General features: G+C 40.8%; 1 protein-coding gene across 2 annotated transcripts; it reads left to right on the top strand.

The window, feature by feature from the left end:
- Positions 1–3,348: 3,348 nt before the first annotated feature.
- On the top strand, positions 3,349–16,213 carry LOC137531654 (matrix Gla protein-like). 2 transcript variants are annotated; one of them, XM_068251596.1, is made up of 5 exons: positions 3,349–3,444; positions 10,159–10,259; positions 12,022–12,057; positions 13,829–13,901; positions 14,725–16,213. In XM_068251596.1, exons 2-5 carry the CDS (start codon positions 10,199–10,201, stop codon positions 14,864–14,866), a joined length of 312 nt encoding a protein of 103 aa, XP_068107697.1. In that variant the 5' UTR covers positions 3,349–3,444; positions 10,159–10,198; the 3' UTR covers positions 14,867–16,213. The 2 variants fall into 2 exon arrangements, with proteins under 2 accessions (XP_068107697.1, XP_068107696.1); XM_068251595.1 differs by lacking the exon at positions 3,349–3,444 and having other exon boundaries at positions 10,000–10,259.
- Positions 16,214–17,128: the final 915 nt, after the last annotated feature.

Below are 17,128 nucleotides of genomic sequence, written 5' to 3'. Positions count from 1 at the left end.
AGGCAAACTTGTGAGGATGTCCCCCCTCCTCTCTCACCCCATAGGTAGCCTGGAGGGGGTAGCAGCCAGGAAGGGGGAGCAGTGGGCACAGCGGTGGGGGGGGGGGGGGGGTCAGACCTTCCCCCCAACCTGGGGTTCCCCGTCCGCACTCCCCCTCCAGCTATGATCTCTAAATTTAGTTCCGTCAGTGAGCGGGGAAGCAATTACTCACTTGCTCCCCTTCGTTCCACCGCTCGCTGCGTCACTTCCTGCAATGTCACCCACTGAAGCTCCCCCATCCTGGCTGCTACCTCTACCAGCTCAGTGGTCCCCTCCACCCACAGCCAGGCGGTCTCCTCCCCCCCCCCCCCCGCCGGCGCTTGCTTCTGCCGCCTGAGAAACCCGCCTCATAGGCGGCCCAGCGGCAGGCTTAGGAGAAAAGTGAGATATAAATGTTCTATGTCTTGTCTCTTGCCTACATCTTATATTTATGTAAGAGGGATATGGTGGTTGACATGTTTATTTCTTTTTCTATCCTGCTGATCCTCTGCCTCTAATACTTTTAGCCATAAACCCTGAACAAGCATGCAAATCAGGCACTCTGATTGAAGTCTGACAGTGACTGTATTAGCCACATGCTTGTTTCAGGTGAGTGATTCAGACAGCACTGTCTGCGACCAGAGATCAGCAGCAATGTCAGGCAACTGGTATTGCTTTGTTTACATATGGCAGAATCCATATCCCTCTCACTTCAGGTTCCTTTTAAGCCTTGACAGAGGAGAACATCCAATCAATTTCTTTAAAGGGAAGCGGTATGTGACATGATGAGATAGACATGGGTATGTACAGTGCCAAGCACACAAATAACTATGCTGTGTTGCATTTCTTCTTTCTCTGTCTGAAAGAGTTAATATTCAGCTATGCAACAGACAGTTTTTCTCTATTCGGGACCCAGTCAGACTATAGTGTCTCTCACTGAGGAATTACAGCCATAAAACACCTTCCTGACAGAGAACTGGGCTTCTGAGAGCAGAGGATAGAGTACAAGAAAAGTCAATAATTCATGTATTTTATATTTTAGTACTCTGAGACACAGAGCAGGCTATTTAGTTGAGCTGAGACAAATCAATAAATCTACTTTTTAAAAGTTTTAAACATAACTAATACTGTGGGATGTTTAGAAGTCAGTTTTAGGAGTAGGAGGATAGATACAATTGTTTATCTCATCAGATTATTTTCAGTTAAGTGTCACTTTCAGGAAAGAAGTTTACACTTGTAACTGATCATTAGCCTACAACACCTAAAACAGTGTTTGAAACAGTGTCTGCATGAATGTAAATACTAAACTAATATGATTTTAACATTAAGTTCAAACACATGAAAAAAGAGATGGACTATCCAGTCTTACATTGCCCACTGGTCAAGCTTCTATTGCAGCTACCACTTATGGTACTTATGGTAAAGTACATCGAACTAATTGTCTTCTGCAGGACATGTCAAATGATTGAAAACAAATAGAGACCCAACACTAGAATAAGTATAGGAGGCTACTCTTAAAGTGGATTACTACTTTGTTAATTGGGCAGTTAAAAATACACATTAATGTCGATCTTTATTCTACAGGCATCTTCATATCACGAAAGCCATGGAAGTGGCTGTGCATCTAAAAAAAAATAGCCTCAGGCACTTTCCTCTCCAAACCAGATGCTGCGGCACACACAATCTGCTCACACACGCTCTCCCTGATTTGTGAATAAGTCAGGGCGGAAGTGCAGGTGCAGGAAGGGGATAGGAAACAGTGTGGTAATGATTATTACTATTTAAAGGGAAGGTTCAAGCAAAATAAAAAAATGAGTTTCACTTACCTGGGGCTTCTACCAGCCCCATGCAGCCATCCTGTGCCCTTGTAGTCACTCACTGCTGCTCCAGTCCCCCGCTGGAAGCTTGCCGACCTCAGAGGTCGGCAGGACGTATTGCGTACATTTTTACGCATTCCCGCTAGTACAGGAACATCAACACATACATTTTTACGCGTTACTGGTTTAATGCATACATTTTTACGCATTGAACCAGTAACGCGTAAAAATGTATGTGTTGATGTTCCTGCACTGGTGGGAATGCGTAAAAATGTACGCAATGCGTCCCGCCGACCTCCGAGGTCGGCAAGCTGCCAGCGGGGGGACTGGAGCAGCAGTGAGTGACTACGAGGGCACAGGATGGCTGCATGGGGCTGGTAGAAGCCCCAGGTAAGTGAAACTCTTTTTTTTTATTTTGCTTGGACATTCCCTTTAAAGCATCTATAGAAGTGATTATTACCAACACAGGACCAATAGAGAGCTAACATTGTGAATGTGATTGAGGGAAGGCCCCTCGGGGCCCCTCTGACCCAAGGGCCTCGATGCAGTTGCTACCTTTGCAACCCCTATTGCTACGCCACTGCGCTCACATAATACTAATTATTTATTATTTACATGGCGCCAACACTTTCCGCAGCGGTGTACGCAGTATAATGTCTTATCACTTAATTGTCCCTCAGAGGGGCTCAGTATTTATATAGCACCAGCATCTTTCGCAGCACTGGTACAGAGTATACAGTCTAATCCCTTCTATAGTCATATGTCTATTTATGTATTGTATTGTGTGTAGTGTACACATCGTAGTCTAGGGCAAATTTAGGGGAAGCCAATTAACTTATCTGTATGTTTTTGAGATGTGGGTTATATAGAAAGGTGATCTGCAAACTTGGCTCTCCAGCTGTTAAGGAACTACAAGTCCCACAATGCATTGCAGGAGTCTGACAGCCACAGTGATTCATAAAGGCAAATGCATTGTGGGACTTGTAGTTCCTTAACAGATGGAGCACCAAGTTTGTAGATCACTGATATAGGACATATACAAAGATTGTAAATGTCACAAAACGTTGTGGAGAAGGGTGTGTGTTTGTGTGTGTGTACAATTAATCTCAAAATGTTTTGTAAATAGGGGACTTTGCAGCAATTCAGGAGGCAGGGGCAGTAAATAACCACCTTGTAATAAAGGGAAGTACAGAATTACCTCCATCACTATGTTAATGACAGGTGCACTTCAGGCACCAGTCATGCTGTATTTTGAACGGGTGGTTTTATAGCCAGCAGTCACCGGAGAGAGAAGTTTAGCGGTCAGTGACTTGTTTCGAACTTGTTAATGTTCCGTTAGGAGAAGAATTACGCTCTGTTTTCCCCTCACTTCTGCCGCCTGTGCCCTCTGCAGCCAATTAGGGTCTATGTGCTGTTCACGTTTCACACTGCGGTTTGTGTTTTCCTGCTGGAGGGAAGGATGTGTGGAGATGAGGGGGAGATGCTAATAAGGAGTAGGAAGGTAATAAGAAGGCTGGAGGAGGGACCGTCCCAATAAATATACTGCAAAACCTGGACCAGATATCATCACATCTCCTGACAAGAGCTTTACAGACTGATAGCAGCTTCCGTGAGTATCAATATCACTATTTCTAGATACATATCAATTGGCCTTTGTATTTCTAGATAAGTAATGGATAAAACAGAATTAATATTTTACATTAAAATACTACTGCAACAAGAGGGATATGGAGTCTGCCATATCGTTTTTCTTTTGAGCAATACCAGTTGCCTGGCTATCCTGCTGATCCTCTGCCTCTAATACTTTCAGCCATAGACCAGGAACAAGCATGCAGCAGATCAGGCGTTTCTGACATTATTGTCAGATCTGACTGGATTAGCTGCATGCTTGTTTTAGGTGTGATTCAGACACTACTGCTGCCAAATAGATCAGCAGGGCTGCCAGGCAACTGGTATTGTTTAAAAGGAAATAAAATATGGCAACCTCCATATTCTCACTTCAGTTGTCCTTTTTTACAGCCAAATTTTCTATCCAGGGAGCAATTATAGGATTCAGTCTGCAGTGAATTTTCATTTTTCCAGTAAGAATATTGTAAATTCTGTTTGGTTGCCCCAAAAGCACACAGCTGTATGAGCTCAGCAGAGTTCAGAAATCATCTGTGTGGGAGTGTCTCTTTCTTCTCTCCCACTCCCAAATGATCTCTCTATTTTCTGCTTTCTATAAACTTAAACAACTTTTTGTAATATTGGTATTATTATTTAGTATTTATATAGCGCTGACATCTTCCACAGCGCTGTACAGAGTATATTGTCTTGTCACTAACTGTCCCTGAGAGGGGCTCACAATCTAATCCCTACCATAGCCATATGTCTATGTATGTATTGTGTAGTGTATGTATCATAGTCTAGGGCCAATTAAGGGAGAAGCCAATTAACTTATCTGTATGTTTTTGGGGATGTGGGAGGAAACCGGAGTGCCTGGTGGAGTCCCACATAGACACAGGGAGAACATTCAAACTCCATGCAGATAGTGCCCTGGCTGGGAGCAGAACTGGGGACACAGTGCTGCAAGGGGAGCGTGTTAATCACTGTGACCTGCAGTACTGTATTGTCCCATTTCTGTGTCTGAAGACACATTTTATATAAAACTGTTTACATTTTCACTGATCTGTTTGCAGTTTTGGTTTTCAACAACAGATCTCTAGCAGGCCCTCGTGAGTCTCCATTCCTCTGCATAGCAGTGGAAACATAAACATATGGCCTCCACCATACATCATAGTACAGGTGTGTATGGAAATAGGGATGAGGCAATATGTGGTATTAACACGGTAATAGGGAATAAGTGGAAAGCAACAGAGTTGCACATTAAAGCGGAATGAAACCCAGCATTTCTTTTTTGCTCTAAAAAATTATTTACAGCATATATACAACCAGCATTTTTTTTACTAAAACAGCATTCAAAAGCTTACACACAGGACTTGAAAGTTCAGTGCAGAGAAATCTGGACGCATCCGAACTTTAGATAATATTATCTTGTGTCTACTTAATTGTATCAAGTGCGGAATGTGACACATTTTCTGACTGTGCAGAAAGCTCCTGGACACAGACAGCAACTCAAAGCATTTCTGCCTTCAATACATAATGAATAAAACCAGTTATGAATAAAATACAAAGTCAGCTCTCCAAGCAAAAAAACTGTACTTTTGGGAACTTGTAATTTCTAAATGAATAATAATACTTATGCACAAATGCAAATATGATATCCGTATGGCATATAAAAAGTAGGTAAACATGTTTTTATTTAATATTAAGTCAGGGTTTTATACCGCTTTAAGATAGGGACAGTAGTAATTTCAATGGCAATGCAGAATCTGGGAAATGTACTATACCCCACAATGGGATTATTAGAGTAATACTGCTGTCCCCATAGACTACTGTACTCCATGCCACATAGTAACTATTACTGAAGGTATTAAGCCTAGCACAACCAAGGTAGACGTTCAGATCTGTCTCTGACAAGAATCCAATGTATGTAAGCATGTCCCTAAGCTCATTTTAAGATTTGGCATGCCAGGGGCTTATTAAGGATGAGTGAAATTGTCATTGGCAATTTTGCTCAATTTTTGTCTACCTTACGAATGGCTAGTGAGAATCTTGCAAAACTGACAAATTCAATTCGAAAAATAGAAGCAAAACAGTTAGATTTACTATTGTTTAACTTCTATTTGTGATTGTTGTATGGAAATTTCCTGTAGTAGATTTTCCAGGTAACCCTGTTGTGCCCTATTGCGTCTGGACATCGATCCCTGACATAAGTATTACATTTTGCCCTGGAGTACTGTCCCAATAGGGAACCCAAATTCACTGCTTTTGCCGGGGATATATGTACAGTTGCAATTCTGATGAGAAAGGATACATTTCATGTAACCGCATTTAATATCCACCAGGTATTTATTTGGCTGCAGGGCCAAATTTTTCCTGCTGCTGGGATAGTGTGTCTTCCCCATTCTGGCAGGCTCAGAAGGGTATGCAGATTTGGCGACAGGGTTGCTTTTATAGCCACCTGTCCAGATGGCTGGATTGGCTTTTTCTCTCCTCCACTGCAGCAGCGTCAGCGATGTAACCCCGACATGTCTTCTTGGTTCCAATCAAATGATATGACGTGATCATTATCCAGGAGACCATGTCAGCGTTACAGCACCACCTGGTGGTTGAAGAGGGGTGATGGAAGAGTCTCTTTCATCTCTTCCACAACCCTTCTTCCACCACTGGATGACGCAGACACAGTCTCCTGGATCCCGATCACATGTCATATCAAGTGGTCAGGTGTGATCCGGACCCTGAAGACGTGTTGGAAGTTCAGAGCTGCTGGTGGAGGAAGAGAAGAAGACATCTGGAACAAGTAACTATAACTGCACCATGCCTAGTGCTGCCAAATGAGATTTGCCGACAGAGGTTTAGAGTGCACAGCAGCTTTAAAACCAAATATTTTATTTGAAGCTGCTAATGGATTAGGGCTAAAATGAATCAAAAGAGCATGCTTATATTTTTACTTCTATTTACAATCCTTGTTCTCGCCTAACGTAGCTGTCAGGAACCAGCCCCACGGCAAGTCTGCAGAGATGGTTCCCGACTGGGGGTTTGACGAGATAGAGAGGGGAAGCAGCCTTATTCAATCTAACACAAGGCTGTCACCCCTCAACAACACTTCACTCTGCCACCACTAACACCTGCTAGACACTTCAACTATTGCCACTCTGCTGTCGAGTGACCTACACTCAGTCCAGCGTTTTTGTATTTGGGTCAGCTTTGCGCTTTAGGCCAGAATACGACAATGCCACACACCCAATGCAATCACATGGTAGCAAGGCACAATCCCAGCATTACAATCAGGCACTGAACTTGTAACACAAATTACTCTCTCTAGGAAGGTGAGCTCTGCTAGTACATCAGAAGTCAGGCTTATTAAATATTTAATATTCCAAAAAGTGGAACAGTGCAGAAAGAAATATATAGAAAAGGTTTACAAAAACAAATTAAAAATAGAAAGACACACAACAAGACAGTTTGCAAAAATAAAACGGGAAATGTTCAGATTAGGTAATAATCTAATTTCCCCAGATTGTGACATCACCGTTCGCAGACACCTCTGTACAATCCTTGCTTGCTGTGATATGCAAATTTCAAAGGTTTCCTGTTCCCCTTTGAACCTTCCAGACTCCTTACAAATGGCTGTAGTTTCCAGAGGAAACGGAATGCAAATGCAATTTACACTGACATACAGGAAATCAAATTAGCAGCTTCCTCGATCCTAGTAGCCTGTAGTTTTTAAAGGAAGTGGAATGTAAATGTAATTTACACTGACAGACAGTCATACAGAAAATGGAATTACCACAGATGAGAGTTAAACAAAAATGGCTGTTATATTATACACAACATTACAGTAGTTTAACCACTTAAGCCTAAGTGGATGAATACATTTGTCCAGCAGGAGTCGCTTAGCAGCAATCTGGATGAATATATTCATCCATCGGTGTTGGGGTGGTTGCGCACTTGCAAACATTGGGTGCACGCTCGTTCCCTGCCGCTATTACAGGTGATCAATTGTGGAAGGGGAACGAGTGTTCCCCCCGAGGCAAACAATCCCCTGTGAATGAATCAACATGCCTCCAAACAGAAGGCATGTTGATCAATGAAAATGGAACGTCACATAATGTGTAAAAAAAATCCTGATATCTTTCTCTTTCAGGAGAGCTTAGCGCCATCTAGTGGCCAAAAAATAAAATTAGAGTAGGAAAAAACAAAACAAAACACATTACACATTTAATAAAGCCTAATTAACCCCCCAGTCTCCCCGTAGTTAAAAAAAAACACGTTAAAAAAAAGACAGTTTAAAAAAAAATAATTATGTATGCTGTGAGGGTATATGACTGTTATCTTTTGCCTATATGGGCTTGTAGTTAGTGATGGACACAAAACTGAAAAAATACACCTATATTTCCAAATAACATTTTGGTGCCATACATTGTACTAGGAAAATATTTTAAACGTTACAATAACCAGGACAAATGGGCAAATAAAATGTGTGGGTTTTATGCACAATAGAACATTTTATTTTAAAACTATTATGGCCAAAAACTGAGAAATAATGAATTGTTTCCATTTTTTTCTTATTTCTCCCATTAAAACGCATTTAGAATAAAATAACTTTTAGCAAAATGTACAACTCAAAGAAAGCCTAATTGGTGGGAAAAAAACAAGATATAGATCGTTTTGTTGTGATAAGTAGTAATAAAGTTATTGGTGAATGAATGCGGGCTGAAATAGTTAAAGGACTTCCGAGGCCAAATGACAAAAAAAGTTAATTACCTGCATCATCTTTTAAGGCACAGAGGACTCCGTCCATGCCCTCCGTGCCGATCCCCCGGGTCCTTCCGCTCATTAGCCCCCCGGGCCGGCTCCCGACCCCACGGCCCGGGTCGGGCTCTCCTGCCTCTCCTAAAATGGCCGCTTGATATGGCTGCGCAGTCCGCATAGCCGCGAGTGCGGCTGCGCAGCTCTAGGGCCAACCCCCGATCCACGCTACAGTAACCTGGATCGGGGAGGTTTGGCACGGAGGGCGTGGACAGCGTCCTCCGTGCCTTAAAAGATGATGCAGGTAATTAACTTTTTTTTTGTTATTTGGCCTCGGAAGTCCTTTAATGGCGAAACTGGCTGCCGAGAATCTCGCATAAGGCTTTTTTATCACCCTTTTCCATTAGGAAGCATGATTACAAGTGTAGTTGCACTGAATTTGCGATCGCGCAAACCTGCATTTTCCATTCACTGCTCCTGCACCACAAAGCCATCAGGAACGAAGTGCAATTACACCAAAAATTGTGCAGGCTGGCAAATGCAATTCAGGCAAAAACAAATCGTGCTAATGGAAAATGAGCACTGTTTCTATCAGCAAAACAGCTGGTATACATTTTTTGAATTGGATTGCAACTAGTGTAGAGGGGCCCTTACACTGCAAATTGTACAATGCAATGCGATTTTGCTGCAACCTTGTTGTGATTTTACAATGTGATTTTTTCTGTAATTTTTACTGGATACTAGGAAGCAACACAGAAAAAAGGACTTTTGCAATCAGGTAAAATTGCATTGCAATCGCATTGCACTAGTATAAAGGTTTATGTGATTCCCATTAACTTTCTGATGTCCTTGCATTTAGCATGCTATTGAAAAAAGGGAAAAATCATGTAGGATAAAATAGTTGTGAGTGAGATTGGGTCAGAATCGCTGTGAGACCAAACTTGAAAATTTTGCTAGCTCATCCCTAGTCCTTATCCCTGATACACCTCTACATACTCCACTGTCTGTACCAATGGTAAGGCCAGAGTTATGGGTATTGACATTCAATTGGTTGTTGATATTCAAATCCCTACACAATTTGGGCCCTGGATACAAGTATTTGCTATAACTGCACCACACCTCCCACAATCTCAGATCAGCAGGATCAATAAACTAGGTAACCCCAGAGTGCATTTCAAAACCTCTGGAGTTAGTGCTTTTCGTCATGCTGCCCCTACCCTTTGAAATTCCCTACCACACCCAGTAAAGACAACCCCATTCCTGGAGTTATTCAAATCCAGACTGAAAAGCCACCCGTTTAGCCTGGCATTTGCTGACTTGAATTCTTCATCTGCACCACAATTTACCAATCAACCAATTACTGGTCTGAACCATGTTTATGCACTTTGAGTCCTATGGGACAAAACCGCTTTAAAAATGTTATTTGTTGTTGCTATTGTTATGACAGGCAGAAAGGGCAATGCGACTGGAACCAACTGCTTTTGGTGACTAACTGGACATTGCCATAGCTTTATTTTCAAAATAGAGTCCAGCCTGGAAAATGCAGTTGAACAAAATGCATTTTGACATGATTGTGCACATTACAGGAAAGAGCTGATGCTAAAGTGGTGGCACTTCCCACTGCCTACTGCTATCTACCTACCCTTGCACCACCACTGCATTTCCACTTCTGAATGTCTGCTATAAATTACTGACATGTTGCTCTTGAAAACAAGTTATTTCGTTTTTGCGAATGTTCTTTTTGATAAAGTTACATCCGAGCATTGATTGCTTAGTCAGTGGAATGTTCACCTTCCCCCGAGTGCTGAACAGCCACCCACCTTCCTCCACACCTCCAATGTCCCTCCATGCCCTATCAGGGCAGAGCCAGAACATATCTCCCAAAACCTTCAGAACCGCCCAGGCCAGATGTTGGGTTAAATAGTGAGGCTGCCGTGTTTAATTCCAAATCTGTTCTTGACCTCCTCAGCTGAACCCTTCTCTCCTGTGGGAACGAGGCAGAAACCGACATGAAGACCCTGGGCGTCCTCCTGCTCCTGGCGCTGGCTGCTGTGGTCACCCTGGCTTATGGTACGGTACACTTATGTTATTGCATGGTAATGACACACTTGGCTTGGAATGTTCCCAGACTCAGCCTGGGAACCAGAGACGTGAGGAATCCTGGTACTAAAAGGAGAAATGATGTAAAATGATAGCTTAATGAAAAATTACGTAATGTACATAACAAAACATACATAAGCTTTATTTGTTTATTAGACTTCTAGATAGGTAAGCAATCCAGATCATTGCAACAAAAATATTTTTTCTATTATTAACTTTAAATTAAACTATATTTCTGTTCTCAAAAATGGCTCATTTTACACCCTCCATGTAGTGTGAGAGCTTACTTACTCAGCGTGCTCATAGCAGTTTATCTGTTAACCTTCACACTACATAGAGGTGGTACAATTGGTCAGTGATTGGCCAATCACGTGTGTACCAGGCCTTACTTTATAAGTTTCCTTTCTTTTAAAAAGGAAAAAAGGAAAGATGGATGGATGGATGGATGGATGGATGAGGTATAGATGGATAGACAGAGAGAAAATCAGACTCAACCCTGATAAATATTTGAATGTAATATATACAAACCTATTACATGTATTACACAGTATAAGTAGATAGATAATATAAAGATTGTGGCAAAAAAGTGCACACAGCAAAGTTTTAAAACACGATTGCAAATCCTAAAGTTCACAAAAGCAAACATCTGACTCCAGGATAACAATGGTCTCTTTGTCCTCTGTTGGAAAGAATGCAACATCTTATCATGAAACAGTCCTGGAACATTTTTCAGTTAGGGTCCTTTTACACTTATCAGTTGTTTTGTTATAACTGAAAGGAAAACTGATTTTTCTAAGTAATGTCCATGTTTTCCTATGGCTCAGTTCACACTATGCGCATTTTAACTGAAAGCCTTATCACAATGCACTGCTATGGAAAGTTAAAATGCATCAGTTTTTCAGCGTATAGTGTAAAAGAGGCCTTATGCTAGGAATACACGGTACGTTTTGTACCGTGTAATCGATGGATCGATTCTGATGGATCGATTTTTGCAGCTTCCAGGATGCGGTTGACAGGTGAGAGGTTAGGGAGGGGACCGTGTGGGAGATGTGCCTACACGGGGCGTCCCTGTAAAACGATGCAATCTACGATTGCATCCAAATGAAGCCTCCTGAATGCTAATTTATGCAATTCCTGCTAGATTTGGTACAGCAGGCAAAGGGTGTATGACAGTACACCTGATTGGCTGACTGGCATCTGCTGAGCAGATAAAGGCAGGAGATTGCTCTAGCTGGAAGTTAGCAATTGTGTTTGTCACTGTATATACACGTCTATCTCATCACGTCACATTTCATCTCGGGTACACTTTAAACCTTTTCTATCTTCTTTTGAATATATGATCTGGATCAATGAGAACCTTCACAATATTCCTTCCACAGTTTATTCAAAACTAACAAAAAATATTTGGCTCGATTTGTTCTCTAACTACTATATAAACACACTGAATGTTATGAAAGAAGAAAGAAAGAACAGATCCAGATGTTGAGCTGATCTTTTAAGATGGGTTGAAGTTGTTGAGGAATAAAGATTTAGCTGATATAAAATCCTTGTAATTAAGGCCATTTTTCAACAGTAAATATATTGATAATAGCGACCACTTGGAGACAGTACTGAGATGTCCATTGAGTAATAGGCATTAGGTAGACAAATCAGTGAAATATGTAATTTTGTTTGCTATGTGTCAATATTAAACCCGTTAACGCAAAACCCATCTTTCTTGTTTTTTATCCAGACTCATATGAAAGTCACGAGTCTTACGAACGATATGGTGAGTTCTCTTTAACCTTACATAACCCAAAAACCACTTAAACAACTTACAGAATGTCATATAATAATCATGTCAACTGAGCAATGTTCCAATGTCTGCTAACCAGATGGGAAATGTTGGACAGCTTTAGTGTTTGGTGGGAGATGGAATGAAAAATATCTGTTGACTAAGACTTCTGGTAACTTATGAAGAACAGGACTTTCTTAAAGTGAACCCGAGGTGAGAGTGATATGGAGGCTGCCATATGTATTTCCTTGTAAACAATACCAGTTGTCTGGCAGCCCTGCTGGTCTATGTGGCCGAAGTAGTGTCTGAATTAAACCAGAAACAAGCATGCAGCTAATCTTGTCAGTTCTGACAATAATGTCCGAAACATCTGATCTGCTGCATGCTTGTTCAGGGTCTATAGTAAAAAAAATATTAGAGGCAAAGATCAAGCTACTGGTATGGTTTAAAATGAAATACATATGGCAGCCTCCATATCAATCTCACCTCAGGTTCACTTTAAAGGGTATTTCAGTGGCTGGTGGATGCTAGATTTCAGTCACATAATGGTTTCTTCCATTTTTGAGTGCTCCTGTATGGCCATTAGTACCCCTCCCTTTCCTAAATGTTTATTTTATACTATAGAAAATACCCCAAAAAGGGGCAGAAGGAGGGTGTGAAACCATAAAGTTCAAGAGTGGGCTCCCAAGCACCCAAGAGATAAAAATAACAATATTATACAGTATTTTCTAGCACTCTCTCAGAAGACTCAAGTTTCAGAACATGTGTTGGTTGCCCACTGTAACCAGATGCTAAATTAAGTGGTAATGGAGAAACTTTAATTTATTTAAAAATAGCCTCTACCATAAGGAGTATTGTCACTATTCTTTACTCCAAGATTAGAGAAAACATCTTTATTTGTCATGTTTTTCAGGTTGCACTTAGAGCCCCATTTTTAAATCTGACCTCTGTTATATCTGTCTATTTCTTGCTTGTTAGTTGGTTGGTAAAATTCATGTAAACAAAATAGAGTTTTTTAAGAAAACTTTAGGTGGAAATAAACTGGTGAGATAAAAACTTTTCTCGATCCTACTCTTAAAAATTACTTTTTAGAAACCCAAAATTTCCTTCTTAACTTCCTTACCAGTAATCCCGAGTCAGGCTCGGGATGGAAATCCGCAGCTCAGAGCGGTAATCCCGAGCCTGAGTGAGTTATATGCAGGAGTTACTGCAGATCTCTCTGTAGTAGTATGTTTTTTCTTATTGTTTTTAGGGTCTAAAAGCATGTGAAAAAATTGCACGGTTTTAGACCCTAAATCTGGAAATAATCATAACATTAGGGAGATTAAAAGCTAAAAAAAATGTAGGTTTTATGTTGCATTGTCTCACATGACTGATAAAGTCTTTTAATGTCCCAGAAGCTAAAACATTTAAACTACTGATTTTTTTTATCTATCCCCTGCACTCAAAAGCTATTCTCTGTCAGGCAAGAGTTGTATGACTGTAATGCCATATCAGTGAAGGTTAGGCTATAGTTCGACAAGGTCCCAACTAGAGAGAAACTGTCACTTGCATACCTGAAAGCTTAACTGTTTCAGGCTGAAAAATCATGTCCATGTCACCTCAGATACTCTTTAATTAATCAATCTGTTTATACCTGGAATTTGTTTGCAGAAGCCAGAAACTACTGATTTTTTTATTGATAGAAATTATCTTGCGTGAAAGTTTAGTTGCTAATGTCATGTGCATAATTTAAGATGTCATTTTCTTAAACTGATGTCCACAGACCCATTTGTAAACTCAAGAAGAGCCAACTCCTTCATGAGCACCCAGCAGAGAAACTCCAGAATGAACGAAAGGTATGAAAAACCTCTGACTTTTAGAAAGCAAATTGTTGTAGTCAGTTATCAGTAAAAGAAGACGGGTCCCTGAAGGTGATCACCATGGGTCAGTCATGGGGAAGCTTTGTCACGTGACTAATTGGGTGGGCGCGCGCTGGCATCAGACCTGCCCTCTGCTTCTTTTGCTCAGAAGTCACTGCTATTGATAAAGTGCAGTGATTGGCCCAATGGTGGTGCTTTGGTCCAACCCGCCAGACCATCGGCACCAGTTAGTTAAAGAAGCAGCGGGCGGCTGTGATTGGCCGTTCTGGTGCCAGCACCCCCACCTGATTGGTCATGGCCGGTGCCACCGATCGAATGAGGATGGGAATTCTGGGATTCTGAATGAGGTGGGTAGTGTGTGTGCCAAAAAAACGCAGGCAGGAGAGCATAGGGAAGGCAGAGGCCAAGTAGCCCAAACTAGATGCCCCCTAGATGTTGCTGCCTGAATCACGTGATTTAGGTGGCTTCATGGTAGGTCTGCCCCTGTTCCTGACCTCCGCCAGTGTTCAGCACCTGTTTCACGTGACACTGGCACATGTTGTGACGTCAATATGTGCCAAGTCACTTATATACTGGGGGTGGCACAGCAGGACAATTACCAATAGCTTTCATGCTGAACTCAACAGGAATTTGCTGGGCAGTGTGTGGGCAGGCAATAGACCCTCTTGGATCAGATTCGATCAGAGAGGGATCTGTCTAATGGTTGATCTGGCCATACATTGAGTGATGTATGGTCACCTTTACTCCTTTCATTAATCGGTGTTATAATCTTATTTCCTTTCTTTTTTTTGCTTTTCAGAATCCGTGAACGCAACAAGAGCCCCCAGGAGCGACAGCGCGAGGTCTGTGAGGATTACAGGCCTTGTGAGCGCTTTGCTGTGAGACACGGCTACAACGCTGCCTACAGGAAGTACTTTGGACAGCGCTCCAGAGGGAAATAGATGAATACATGGAGTAGCCACCCTGCATGCTGAGATTGTGGCAGAGCCTGTCAATCAGGCAGGCTGATTCCTAACATCAGGACAATATACCACCAATGTCCACTGATTCATCAAAAGCATTTCAAGAAGGCCAGCAAAGCCAACTACAAGTTTGTTTATGTAAAAGAGCTAAAAGTACTATTCTCCATACTCTCTGTGGTCTGTTTACAAAAAGCAAGCGAATTCCCTCAGATTTGTCCATTTCAGTCCATCAACATTCACTAGCAATGTTTGGTTGGGATTATAAAATGTTCCTTATATTGGTAGATATAAATGGTATATTGTGCTAAATCTGCAGCAAACAGCAGAAAGTCTCTAATGAATTGGTAACAGCAACAATAACAAAAATGGCAAAAAGAGATTTTCAGAGGAAGTCATTTAAAAAGATGGAGCGAGGGAAAATTCACATTTATCTATTCATGTTATAAATAAATAGATCAATCAAACATTGTAGTAGAAAAAGGATTAGATATATTTTTTATCAGGAAAATATGAATTATTACAAATAAAAATGTGGCATTTATTTGGAGCGCCATCTGCTGGTTTGACCAGCAAGCTTTGTAAATAAAGACAGGTCTTGTTTTACTGCTGTGCAGTAAATATAAGATAGCTCTATAGTGAGCAATAATCAGCCACTAAGTCAAAAGATTTTACTTTTTTATTGTTAAAGATTTTTACGAAACCAGTAGGCGGAGCTTCAAAAACCCAAAACATGTATTTGTAACATTTTAAATGAAACTGAATGAACAGATTATAACTATTTTTAAATGTATTTTTAGTACTAAATTGAATTGGATTGAATGAATACAAACATACATAACACTTTTGCCATTTCCTTTCTTAGTTTTAGGGTAGGTAGGTTTTCAGTAGTTGTCTCCTCCCACTGGATAACTGGATAGGAAGTCAGCTGTGTGCAGTACATCACCTTCCCCACTGGAGCAATTTTATGTCAGATATCATCATTTCAGATTTTTGTGGTTTAATCCACGATTGTGAAGAAAACCTCTTTTAAATAGACTAACTTGTAATTTTTGCCTTCTGGCCTGTTAAAGATTTTTTCTTTTATTATGTGTTTAAACAGCTATATGTTATTATATACTGTCTTTTCAGCACTTCTTACACTTTAATGCCGATCTGCAATGATAGGTGGATTGGGGATTGGTGGGAGGGTCAAGGGGTTGTTTTTAGCAGTTACTCTGATATAATAAGTCTGTATGATTCACCTTCTATCACTGAGCACTGTTTTCTGTGTCTTGCTTCGATCACAAGACTTATTTTCATCCAATAAAATGCTGCTTTTATAACTAACACATTCTGTACAGTTTTATTATCAGAATTCAGAGATATATAGGTTACAGTAATAATTCACACACAGTGCAATCAACATCCAGCAAGTACAACTACAAAATTGTCCATGGACCATATACAATTAAGTTTTTTTCGTCTCCTAGGTAATATTTTCTAACCTTGTCAATATAATGCCTTTTAAACTATTATCGAGTAAGAAAATACTCAAAATAATTTTGATATTACTTTTTCCAACCGCTTTTTGGTACTTTTTCAATTGCAAAGTGCTTAAAAAGTTATTTTAAAAAGAAACTGAAAAATGATCTCCTAGCTGAAAAAGTTAATTGAGTAAGGCAGGGGTGCCTCTGGCCATTTCCTCACTCCAGGCGAGAAAACCTGTGCCCCCCCCGCTCGCGATGCCCCCATGAAAATAATCGTAATGCAGCAATGTTTCACTAGAAAACAAAAAATAATCGCAATACAGCAATGTTTCATCAGAAAAAAATTGTGATGTAGCCAGCGTTTCCCCATAAAATATTCGTAATGTGGCCAGCGTTTCCGCATAAAATAATCGTAATGTGGCCAGCGTTTCCGCATAAAATAATCGTGATGTGGCCAGCGTTTCCCCATAAAATAATCATAATATGGCCAGCGTATCTACATAAAATAATCGTAATGCGTCCAGCGTTTCCCCCATAAAATAATCATAATGTGGCCAACGTTTCCCCATAAAATAATCGTATTGTGGCAGCGTTTCCCCATAAAATAATCGTAATGTTGCCAGCATTTCCGCATAAAATAATCGTGATGTGGCCAGCGTTTCCCCATAAAATAATCATAATATGGCCAGCGTATCCACATAAAATAATCGTAATGCGTCCAGAGTTTCCCCCATAAAATAATCATAGTGTGGCCAGCGTTTCCCCATAAAATAAT

This window comes from Hyperolius riggenbachi, chromosome 9 (assembly GCF_040937935.1).
Source record: "Hyperolius riggenbachi isolate aHypRig1 chromosome 9, aHypRig1.pri, whole genome shotgun sequence".
Lineage (NCBI taxonomy): Eukaryota > Metazoa > Chordata > Amphibia > Anura > Hyperoliidae > Hyperolius > Hyperolius riggenbachi.
Note: the sequence above shows the minus strand (reverse complement) of the source record. Positions and strands in the feature narration are given on the sequence as shown.